This window comes from Panthera onca, chromosome D2, assembly GCF_046562875.1.
Source record: "Panthera onca isolate mPanOnc1 chromosome D2, mPanOnc1 haplotype 2, whole genome shotgun sequence".
Classification (NCBI taxonomy): Eukaryota; Metazoa; Chordata; class Mammalia; order Carnivora; family Felidae; genus Panthera; species Panthera onca.
The window spans coordinates 31,928,244-31,940,593 of record NC_138349.1 but is presented as its reverse complement, the minus strand read 5'-3'; the positions used below and the strand labels follow the sequence as shown (position 1 = coordinate 31,940,593).

The window sequence follows — 12,350 nt, the reverse complement described above, 5'->3', positions numbered from 1 at the left end:
AACATTTAAAATAACATAAATGATCACAAGTTATAGAGAATATAACTAAGGACATAATTATATAAGAAACCTAGCTTGGGGTAGTACTGTTCTTCAACACTGTTTTAACTGAAAGCTTCCTGAGAGTCAAAGCAGGTATGAAATGGGATAAGAAAGTGAATGCTTCAAAATGTTTGAGACTTTTGCCTGGGTGACTCAGTCAGTTAAGCATCCAACTTCAGCTCAGGTTGTGATCTCCCAGTTTGCGAGTCCAAGCCCCATGTCAGGCTCTGAGCTGTCAGCGCAGGAGCCTGCTTCAGATACTGTGTCTCCCTCTCTCTCTCTCTGCCCTTCTCCCACTCACCTCTGCCTGTATATCTCCCTCTCTCTCTCTTAAAAATAAACATTAAAAAAAAGATGTTTGAGACTCTCTGGCCTTGGGGAGTCCTAGATTATTAACCCTGGAAAGTATAGTAGATCAAGTCTAATTCTGCCACTTCTCTGCCGCTTATGGAGAAGAAAACTGAAACCCAAAGAGGGTAAGTGATTTGCCCAATACTGGGCATCCAGTTAGCAGCAGAGCCGGGCAATAGGGTGTCCCTACCCCTCTTCATTGTCCTGTTTGGCATACTGCCAGACTCTGAGTCTTGAGTCTGTTACAGAAGTTTTCCCAGCATAAAAATCAGAGCACCACATTACTGGGCCAAGCAAAAGGCTAAGCGTACCTGAAAAGCAAACCCAAGCCATCCTGCACACACAGGATACCTCAAATCCCAAAGTTCACAAAGTCTAACACCAGATCAGAAAGTTATACTGGAGCCATAAGCCATCCTACTTCTTTCTCTTTCCCAGAATTCCACTTGTCCCTCCATATCCATTGATTCTGAACCACAGAGTTGCCACTAAGAAGCTTATTTTAATCTCCCATTAAAATAATCTCTTTCTGATGACAGGTTAGTTGTTCTCAGAACAGAAACACCACTGTGAAACACGTCATTTGTCCTGAAACACTTAAAGCTAAAGGTTCATAGCATACTGAACCAGAGTCATTAGTAAAAAGTAAATGATTATAGGCAATCAATTTCAGGCACTACACATTGGATGCATTCAAACAATGTTAAAAGAATCCTTTTTATCATGTAGTTTTTAAAATAACACCACTGGAATTTTTATTTATTTATTTATTTTTAAGTTGTTTCTTTTTTTTTTTTTTTTTTTTTAAATTTTTTTTTTTCAACGTTTATTTTTTTATTTTTGGGACAGAGAGAGACAGAGCATGAACGGGGGAGGGACAGAGAGAGAGGGAGACACAGAATCGGAAACAGGCTCCAGGCTCCAAGCCATCAGCCCAGAGCCCGACGCGGGGCTCGAACTCACGGACCGTGAGATCGTGACCTGGCTGAAGTCGGACGCTTAACCGACTGCGCCACCCAGGCGCCCCAAGTTGTTTCTTTATTGAGGGGGAGAGAGAGAGAGAGAGAGAGAGAGAGAGAGGGAATGAAAGTAGGGGAGGGGCAGAGAGAGAGGGAGAAAGAGAATCCCAAGCAGGCTCCACACTAGCAGATGCAGGACCCAAGCCCACGAAGCCCATGAGATCATGAGCTGAAACCGAGAGCCAGACGCCCAACCGACTGAGCCATCCGGGCGCCCCCACCACTGGAATATTTTAAAGAACCATCTGTTAGATCACGCAGCATGAGATGCCAGTGCAGTCCAATACATCCATGGAGCTCTGAATGACTGGCCTTCCCACGAGATCATAATGGAGCACTGCACTGACCTAAGCACATCCACAGAAACAACCATTTGTGTTTCAGTTCTTTGGTAAGTGTAGGCAGATCAAAAATCCCTCAAAGGGACGACCTGCAATCATGCAAGATTGAATTATGTGCTTTTTCTATCATTGTGTCCTTCTGAAGTCAAGAAAAGCAAACCCTAGAAGGATTAGTTATCTAGGCCCCAGGCATTTCAGGTGAGACATCTTTCATATTAACACTAGTCGTATTACAAATTAGCCAGGATCCCACGATGCTGAAAGATCTAGTCCTATTTATTGGTTTAGAGCTAGCAGCTTAGTCCTAGATAAAAAGTATCTAGGAAGCTATATTAGCTTTTTAAGGTCACTGAGTATTAGTGAATTCTTGATTCAGTTCATCGAATGAGATGGGGTGGATGAGCCAAATTAATGCCCAAGTCATAGCAGGGATAATTGAGCATAGTTGTTAAATCAGCCCATAATTTTCCAGGCTTCTTGGCTGGCCTCAGGTATAAGAGATCTCAAGTGGCAAGAGAACAGAGATAAACACAAAGCCCACTCATAGCCCACAGTGGGGCAAAAATAGAAAACAAAAGAGGAAGAAGAGCTGTGACAGGCCTCCATCCCAGAGCACGTCTTCCGTTACTGTTAATCGGAGTGTATGTCACACTTCCTGGAGCCACTGAAATCATTAGCCCCAGCAGAGAGGATCGGAATTGTCCCACCTTAAAAGGAGAAACAGGGCAAAAGACAGAAGCTAGGCTAGCGGGAAACTGAGAAGGATATTTCTCTATAAACATGTTATCCGAAATACCACATTTTCAACAAAAATCTTAAGGTCGGTGACAATAAAATGGAAGTCGCTTACAAGCAGGAAGTCTGTGTCATCTGAAATGTCTGGTGGTGGGGGGGCCTGGACTGGTCATTGTTTTAGGGCTTGCTTATCTTTACTTGAGAAGACACCCTTACCTTCCGAAATGGCCTTCTTCACGGCCGCCACGTAGGTCTCGGGCTCGTCCTCGCAGGTGAGCTCCTGCCAGTGCGCCCAGTCTGGAAAGTAGTCCAGGAACTCCTCGCTGTCCTGCACTCCACAGAGCAGGCGCACCACACGGTGGGGGGGATGGAGGGCTCTCTGCAGCAGGGGCAGCAGGGCCGGCCGGCAGAAGCACTGCACCAGCTCCGCGGACAGCAGCACCACGATGCAGCGCGAGCTGAGGAAGAAGTTCAGGTCCTTGGCCGAGAAGGAGGCCTCGGGGCTCAGCCTGTAAGTCAGCGACTTCTGGCTACGGACCTGCCGACTGGACAGAAAGAGGTCCTGGAGGTACTGGCACCATTCCTCAGCATCTGGGCTGTAGACGATGAGGATGTCACAACTTCCAACCGCCCCTGAGCAAGAACGAGGCACAGAAGCATGTTGACATACCTGCTCCTTCTAGGGCTCCCATCACTCGCGACATAAACCACCCAGACCGGGGTCCTGGCACCCACAATCTTTCATAGTCTGCCCCTGGCATACCTGTCAAGCCTCTTTCCCTACTTAGAGCCTGCGTTCCGGCCCTGTCTCTGCCCAAATATACCATGCCTTTTCAGATCTTTACATAAGCCGTCACTTCTGATGTGTGCCCTTCCATCCACAGCCGATGCAGTATAAGATGGTGACGAGGAGGGGGAGGACGACAGCAACAGCAAGCTCTTTGTACAGAGCTTACTAGGTTCCAGATGCTCTTCTAGCACACTGCCCAGCAAACTCATTTAATCATCACAGCAACCTTGTAAGGTAGGTAATATCATTAGCCCCATTTTACAGATAAGAAAACTGAGGTGTGGCAGGTTACCTAATTTACCCAAGGTCCACAGCAGCAGAGTCAGAACTTGAATTCAGACAGTTTGGCAGAAGAACCTGGCTCTTTCCTAAATGCAGTGGTTATAAGCACAGGTGTACAATCAGGTGGCCACAGTTAGTATCCTGGCCCTGTGAATTATTAGCTGTGCAGCCTTGGGCAGGTTGCTTAAATATTCTAAACCTCAGTTTATTCATCAGTAAACGGAAATACAATGGCAATACTTGTCAGTGTTTTGTCAGAATTAAATTAGATATTTCATATAAAGTGTGAAGCATAGTGCTTAGCATGTGGTAAACCCCCAATAATGGGTCCCTGGTGTCATCATCCTCACATTAATAGAAACCGTTAATGTAAACAGCAACCGTGGATGAACGAATGCTGTGATCAACATAAAACCATTCGTAAAGTGTCCCTCACCATACTGTCTGTGACATAGGCTTCCTTCTTCTTCTCATAAAGCATAAATGCCAGAAACAGAGCCCAAAGCCTCAGAGAAGCAGGGAGTTAAAAAAAGCTTCTGGTGGGGCGCCTGGGTGGCTCAGTCCGTTAAGCGTCTGACTTCAGTTCAGGTCATGATCTCACGGTCCGGTCCGTGAGTTCAAGCCCCGCATCGGGCTCTGTGCTGACCGCTCAGAGCCTGGAGCCTGTTTCAAATTCTGTGTCTCCCTCTCTCTCTGACCCTCCCCCATTCATGCTCTGTCTCTCTCTGTCTCAAAAATAAATAAATGTTAAAAAAAAAAAAATAAAAATAAATAAATAAATAAATAAATAAATAAAAATTAAAAAAATAAAAAAAGCTTCTGGGAATCGCTTGGTCCCAACTCCTCATTTACAGATAAAAGAAACATTTCATCTGAGAAGATGAAGGGACTTGCTTCAATTCAAACTAAGCCTATTAGTCACAAAGCCAGGACTGAACCTCAGGTTGTCCCCTGGTCCCCTGTCCAGTCCTCTCATCTGTCCACCTGCTACCTCCCATCAGGGATTCTGTCAAGAATTTTATGAGTCTTAAAGCATATCTTCCAACTACCCAAAGTTCAAAGAAGCTTGTCTCTTCACATAGCTGTTACTAATGTTGAGAAGCCTCATCGCCCACTAACTCAACAAACTGGTCTCTGAGTTGGAAGGGGTGAGCACAGAGGAATCTCTAAGCATCCTCAATACAATATGATATAAAACAATACAACAGGGATCCTTCCTCCCACTCAGAGAAGGCTCAAGTCTGAAGAAGTTTGGGAATAATCTAAGTTGGGGATTGTCACAATTAAACTACCCCTGGGCCACATTTCACTGAGTGGTTCCCGGCAGAAAGGCCAGAGGAGGGACTGGGGCAAGACCTGAGGCTGTAAACGCTGAAAATATATGGGACGACTCCCCTTTCCTGTCCCATGAACACCACATTCAGAGTAAAAACAATGACATCTAATACTAACCCAACACTGTTCTCATTTCCCCCAGGATGATGCTACCAAAATTTTTAAAGTAACAAATCAAAAAAAGTTTGTAGTTTCTTTTTGGAGTGTCTGCTTTTCTGGAGCCCTAATCCATTGCTAATATAAAACCCAACAGACTCGCAATAGGAGCACATTGATCACTCAAGGAGTACTTTTGAAGGGAAGGTGTGCAAATTTTAAAAGAAGTCCGTTTAGAAGGCAACATGGAAAAAAAAGGGGGGGGTGCAGTCAGCAATTCTGACGACACCATGGACCTTTATGGCTCTACAGAAGACTTGGTTCTGAGCATCGTCTATTTCCTCAACTGTGAATAAAACCGTCCATCTTGGGCATGCTTACACTGGTCCCAAAGCTCAAGAAGATTAAACACAAAATTTTAATGTATAGAAGGCAGGGTGACAGCCTTCCATAAAATGAAATCTTTGCTGATTGATCTTTTTTTTTTCCCTGGGTAACATAGTTCTTTGTACCTCAATGGAGAAATAATTTCAGGACTATGGAAGGGATAATATTGGCAAAGCGCCAGAACTATGGAGCTCACCCTGAGAAAAGTAGATTTAAGGCATCATAATACTTTTACCTTCTTTCCGCCCCTCTTTTCTACATGATTGATTTCTCCTCTGAGGTAAATGTTCTTCTAAATGTAGGGGTGCCTGGGTGGCTCAGTTGGTTGAGCATCTGACTTCAGCTCAGGTAAGGATCTCACAGTTCGTGAGTTTGAGCCCTGCGTTGGGCTCTGTGCTGACAGCTCAGAGCCTGGAGCCTGCTTCAGATTCTGTGTCTCCCTCTCTCTCTCTGCCCCTCCCCTGCTCATGCTCTGTCTGTCTTTCTTGCTCAAAAATAAACATTAAAAAATACATTTAAAAAAAAAGTGCAAAAGTAAAAAGCAGTAGCCACTAATACCCCCCACCCATGCAGACAAATATACTAGCAAATATCATGTCAACAATTTTTACAAATGGACTAGAAGGAGAATAAAATCTCAGACAGGGCTGGCTGTGGTCTCATACATTAGCGATGAAGCCACTGGTGATGTTTCCAATAGATGGTAAGGCAATAAGGAAGAGAGAAGAGAACTTCTGAGAACATAATAAGTACTCTTTCGATGGCAACTCAGCTCTTGGAGCACTGACTGACTTAGCAGGAAAGCAGCCCTTCTTATAATCCCTTGACCCCGTGCCCATGAGCAATGTATGCCACTTCTATGAGGAGACAGCGATCCAAAGCAAACCAACAATTTCAATGACAAGTTCTGGGGTCACTGAGGGAGCAAGTATACTTTACACCCTGGATCCTGCCTCACCGTCACCTGCTCCTCTGTTAACAGCACAATGCAGTATCTACTGGGCATTAATAGACCTCTGGTCATTAAGGAAAGTGTAAATATTAATAATCAGGGAAACTGGGTGTGGAGTACATGAGAACTCTACTATCTTCACAGTTTTTCAATAAATCCAAAACTTCTAAAATAAAGATTTTTAAATACAAATTAAATTTAAAAAGTACTTAAGGGGTTAAGCTCTTCTATAAGGAAAACATACAGAAAATGTCTCATCCCTGGGATTCTGGTGTTACATTTGGCAACCCCCCCACCCCTACCCCGCACGCACGCGCACGCACACACACACACACACACACACACACACACACACTCCTCTGAGCAAAAGTACTTGAAAAGGAAGTGGTTAGTGTTTCAGACTCATTAATATCACAGCCTACTTGGTCACCCACTTATGGTGTGACTTGAGACGGGTATACGAAGTCTAAGCAAATTTTGCCTCAACGTAAATGAGGACAAAGAAATGAATTGCCTTCTTAAATTTTGCTCTGCTACAGAAACTGAAGCTGGGGAAATTCTAAAAAAGTTCCAAAGTGGAAGTTAAAGTTCCTCCACAATGTGCTAGATAACAACACAGGACCAAACGCTTCATCAGCAACTCTCTCTTGTATGGGGAACAGCCTTTTCTTCAAGGATAATTCCCTTCCTGTAACAGTAGATCACTTCCTCACATGTGCCAAATCAATTCTTTCAGTTTTGTTTGTTTATTATGAGAAATTAAATACATGGTCCAACAGGAGTCCATAAATCCTAAACAGGGGTGCCTGGGTGGCTCAGTCGGTTAAGCGTCCGACTCCTGGTTTTGACTCAGGTCATGATCTTGTGGTTTTGTGGGTTTGCACGTCATGTTGGGCTCTGCACTGACAGCGCAAAGCCTGCTTGGGATTCTCTCTCTCTCTCTCTCTCTCTCTCTCTCTCTCTCTCTGTCTCTCTGCCCCTCCCCCCACTTGCACTGTTGCTGTCTCTCTCAAAATAAATAAACTTTAAGAAGATATTTTTTTTAAAAGCAAAAGAAATACAGTGACTGAAAGAGAGGTTCCTTAGAAAGATTCAGAATCCACCTGAGAAAAGAACAGGGAGGAAGTGCCAGGGAGCTTTTCAAATGACCAGTCCAGACCATTTTAGTCTATAGGTGATTCTGGCTCCCTGTTCATCTGTCTTAATAAGCACCATACTGAAGAGGGATGTGAACTAGGAAGGTGACTAGGATAAGGAGGGATCTAGATAATGATTCATGTGAGGAGCTTCCAGACTCTAAAGGTTTCAAGTTCAGAGACTTGACAGGAATATTAAGGGACCTCAAGAATCAGGTGAGAATTAAGATCACAAAAAATTAAAGGTACCTTCAAACCCTCTTATCTTCTAAGTCTAGAAGTAGTAGAAAAGTCTGGAGATGAGAGAAACCTCAGAGAAAAAGAACAGGAAAAGGTATGCAAGCTTTCTTCAAATATCTGGAGGCTGGCACATGGAGGAAAGGAATCTGGTCTTCACTCAGCCACAGACTTGAGTCACTTTGGAAAGTCACTTATGGCCTCTCTGTCTCCTCTCTCTCATGTGTAAATGCAAGAGATGCCATCAGGAGCATAGAGATATTCCAGGGTAGGTTCATTCCATTTTATTTTATCTTGCTTCTCAAGCTCTTTCAAAAACAGGGAGCCAAGATTCTCCTTGATTTCAGCAAGCAAAGATGTCTTTCAAAAAACAAAATCCTGGGGCACCTGGGTGGCTCAGTCGGTTAAGCGTCTGACTTAGGCTCAGGTCATGGTCTCACGGTTCGAGATTTCCAGCCCCTCGTTGAGCTCTGTACTGACAGCTCAGAACCTGGAGCCTACTTCAGATTCTGTGTCTCCCTTTCTCTCTGTCCTTCCCCTGCTCCCTCTCTCTCTCTCAAAAATAAACATTAAAAAAAATTTATTAAAAAAATTATAAAATAAAATAAAATACTAATGCTTACCCTTTAGTAGAAGGAAATTTTATTTTTTTTTCAATATATGAAATTTATTGTCAAATTGGTTTCCATACAACACCCAGTGCTCATCCCAAAAGGTGCCCTCCTCAATACCCATCACCCACCCTCCCTTCCCTCCCACCCCCCCATCAACCAAGTGGAAGGAAATTTTAAAAGACCACACAATTCAGCCTTCAAAAGGAATGTCATGCTGAGACATGCTACAACTTGGATGAACCTTGAAAACATTACGTTATATGAAAGAAAACACAAAAGACGACATACTATATGATCCCATTCATACAGAAGTCCTGAGCATGGAAATCTATAGAGACAGAAGATAAAACATAGGGCTGGGCAGGAGGAGGGAGTGGGAGGGTGATAGCTAAAGCATACAGAGTTTCTTTCTCCCTTTTTTAAAATTTCTATTTCATAATTTGTACCTCCTTCACTCATTTCTCAAAATGAGTTTCTTTTTGAGGTGATGAAAATGTTCTAAAATTGACCATGGTGATGCTTGCACAGATCTGTATAGATACTAAAAAAACCACTGAACTGTATACTTTTTGTTTGTTTTGTTTTTATTTTTTTTTTTTAATTTTTTTTTTCAACATTTTTTATTTATTTTTGGGACAGAGAGAGACAGAGCATGAACGGGGGAGGGTCAGAGAGAGAAGGAGACACAGACTCGGAAACAGGCTCCAGGCTCCGAGCCATCAGCCCAGAGCCTGACGCGGGGCTCGAACTCACGGACCGCGAGATCGTGACCTGGCTGAAGTCGCTTAACCGACTGCGCCACCCAGGCGCCCCTGTTTGTTTTGTTTTTAACTGTATACTTTAAATGGGAAAATTGTATGGTATGTGAATTATATCTGAATAAAACTGTTTAAAATAAAAAGGAGGAGGAGGAGGAGGAGGAGGGGAAGAGGAGCGGGAGAGGAAGAGGACAAGAAGCAGAAGACCATATGGAAGAGTGCCCTAGATGACTCCAGACCCTACAGTAGTTTGGCAAGAGGTAGTCGGTCTCACTACCACCATGGACCCTTGTACTACCTCCAGACCTCAGAGAGCCCCAGGGACCCACCCCAGAGGCCCAACTCCTACTTACAGAACCTAAAGTGGGTCTCACCACAGAGTGTGCTGACAGCAAGAGAGTCTGAAGCCCTAACCATCACAGATGTCTGCAGAAGCCATTACAGAGCCCATAAATAGCCCCAGGTTTGGCCACTGGGTTACAGTCCCCATCTTCTAGCCCCTTTGGCCATGCCCAACTGGAATCATACACATAGGACACTGGAAGAAGATTTGCTCTGTCTCCTCTGTCCAGAGGTTCTCTCACTTTGCTGCTTCTTGGACTTAACAGCCTAGGGCCTGTTCTCAGCCACAGCAGGAGGTGGGAGTTTCAGCGACCTCATCTCCTACTTCTCCCCAATCACCCACCTATTCCACCACTTGCTCTCTGTTCCTTAAATACACCATATACCCCCATCTGTTGTTCCTCTGAATGGAGCACTCTTCCCCCACATGACCCCTCCTTTCAGATCTTTGCTCAAATGTCCCTTTCTCCATAAGGCCTAACCTGGCTACCTCGTTTAAAATTATAAACCCAACAGTAGAGGGTAGAGTACCCCCTCTACTGTTTTCCCACTGCTCTTAATCATATCATGTGCTTTCCTTATTAAGCACATTGCCTGCCTTTCCCCAGCATTCCATAAGCTCCATGGGAAAATGACTTATGCCAATTTTGATTATTGAATATACACCTGACACCTAGAAAGTGCCTAGAAACCATAGGCATGCAACAAATATGAGCTGAATGAATGAATTTCCTCTAGATAACTGCTTCAGCTTTCCTATGTAACTGTGGACTATGACCTCACTATTACCACAATACAGCTTCTTCTAACCTCCAGAGCCCCAGTTGAGAGCCAGAAGGCTAAAAGCTAACTGCTTTCCCATTCCCTTTAAAGAATGAGCTTATATTCCCAATCTAATAAAACTGCTACCATTGGCCTTCTCTCCTGCTTCCAAAACACCATTAATTAGAAGGCTGAACCTCAGGGGATATGGGGAGAGCTGGCTCTTCATTCAAGCATCTGCCCACATCCTTCAAGAACAGTGTCTTCTCCTGCTGACTAGATTTTAGTTTTCAAGGGGCGTTTACATCCTGTTTATGCATGTTATCTCTACTAAAACATGACAAAGTCGTCTAAGAAAATACAAGTAAAACTATTTGCCAACACGGTAACTCTAGTCTTCTCATTTAGTAATTCCCTGTTAACTTACTGATTTCCTGTGCAAGACTGTACACTCCCTGAGAGCAGAGACTCGGCTGTCCTGGTCACCACTGAGAACACACTTAGGGGCACAATAACCATTACAGTGCATAGTAAGTGCTCCTTAGTCATCTTTATTCTTTTTTTCTTTTTTTTCTTTTTTTTTTTTTTTTAGTCATCTTTATTCTTATCACCACTATGTGGTTGGTCCTGGATATCAGAGGCTAGCATTGACAAGTGTATACACCCATGAATGACAGAAGAACCCAAAACTAATGGAAAATGACTCCTGCCACCTTTCGATGGGTAGATTACCCAGTGGCCTCCACTCTTCCCCATTCCCCAAAGTTCTGCAAAGACACAAGAAAAGTAAAGCCAAAAGAATGTTGTTTCTAGATTCCTATCAAAATTCCAGATGAAAAACAAAAGCCTAGGAAGGGCAAGTGGCCCAAGCCACCTTCAATCACACAGCGCCCACCAGGGACAGCCTGAGCGCCCCCTATTGGTCCGGTGCGGCCCTCAGAGAAGTATTTCCCAGGCGCAGACAACGCGGCTGGTTTCTACTGGACGCCGGCTCACACAACTGCAAGAGCCGGGGAAACGACCCTCAGAAGCAACTAGAGCCAGTGACGGCGGGAGAAACGGAGACCTAGAAGACGGGAGACAGGAGAGGTGCAGATGGGGACTGAAGAGAATCGCGCGACAGGCCGGGAAGGGGGATGTGGGAAAGCCAGGACGCGAGGTTTGCGCCGGGGAAGCGGGAAAGAGCAGAAAGCACGCGGGAAAGAGCAGGAAGCACACAGTCCCGCACCGACGTAGCAGAGCCGGGAGCCGGGTGGCGCTCGGACAGCTGTCGGGGGGCGAGACGGCCAGCCAGCGGGGAGGCTCGGGAGAAGGGCCCGGGCCTGCCTACGCACCTGAGGCTGCCATGGCGCGGGCGCAGCTCACCTGCCCCGCTCGCTGCGTGCGCGGGGCCGGGCCGGGCGGCGTCCCGGGGCGCGGGGCGGCAGGGGCGCCGGCTCGGCGCAGCACCAGCCGCCGCTCTGGAGCTTCCTCCGCACGGGCTGGGAGGGCCGGTCGCGGGGGCGTGTCCACAGGGCACGCCCCGCCTGCGGGGCACTGCCCGCGCGGCACCTGCACCCGCGGCCGTTGGGGAGGGGAAGTGAGAACCCCCACCCCACACTGGCCGGGCCGCGGGCCGGCTACCCGCGCGGCCCTCACTGCTGTGTCCCCAGGAGGTAGGGGGCGTCGCGCCACGTGCGCCCCACTCGCGGCGAAACCAGCCCGCCGGCCACCAAAGGGCTGCCTAAGCTGAAGAGAGTGTTGGGGGAAGCGGGGGGGGGGGGGGGGGGGGGAGAGGGGAAGGTTGACCTGCCTCAGTGACCCTGGGCGGGGGTGTATCAGCACAGCTGGCCAAGCCATCTCCCCATCCCCTGGGGCTTTCTCCCTGAGCTGCTACCAGGGCAGGAAAGGGGAGGGCGCAGGAAGGGGAAGAAGCACCTTCCCTGGCACCTGGCCCTGGGTGCTTGGCGTTGCCCTTGATTACCCTTCAGTGACTTTTTTGTAATTCCTTGGACCTGGTCTCCTGATGGCACATAAGCATTCATGATTATCTCCTATGGTAAATGCATGATACAGTTACTGCCTTTCATGGCTTTGAGATGGCACCTATGGCTGTCTTAATGTTTGAGCTGAAGAAACAAGCCAAAGGCCTTGAGTGGATGCCCACAGGGAGTCAGTGCTCCCCAAGGTTC

The 12,350-nt window shown here is 46.2% G+C and overlaps 1 protein-coding gene and 2 long non-coding RNA genes across 5 annotated transcripts in view; 2 read left to right on the top strand and 1 right to left on the bottom strand.

The window, feature by feature from the left end:
• The window catches only part of PIK3AP1 (phosphoinositide-3-kinase adaptor protein 1), a 118,105-nt gene extending 106,444 nt beyond the window's left edge, over window positions 1-11,661 (bottom strand). Inside the window, exons 1-2 of the mRNA XM_060643069.3 lie at window positions 11,514-11,661; window positions 2,705-3,121 (exon numbers count right to left, since the gene is read on the bottom strand). Coding sequence (XP_060499052.2) covers window positions 2,705-3,121; window positions 11,514-11,526 — 430 coding nt within the window. The 5' untranslated portion in view covers window positions 11,527-11,661. The remainder of the gene's footprint in view (window positions 1-2,704; window positions 3,122-11,513) is intronic.
• Window positions 1,819-3,520, top strand: LOC132685626 (uncharacterized). The gene is made up of 2 exons (XR_009613229.2): window positions 1,819-1,951; window positions 3,373-3,520. It is a non-coding gene; the product is annotated as an uncharacterized LOC132685626 (long non-coding RNA).
• The window catches only part of LOC132685622 (uncharacterized), a 91,505-nt gene continuing 90,222 nt past the window's right edge, over window positions 11,068-12,350 (top strand). For all 3 annotated transcript variants that reach the window (XR_009613224.3, XR_013550540.2, XR_014135344.1), the window contains exon 1: window positions 11,068-11,268. This is a non-coding gene — a long non-coding RNA (uncharacterized LOC132685622). The remainder of the gene's footprint in view (window positions 11,269-12,350) is intronic.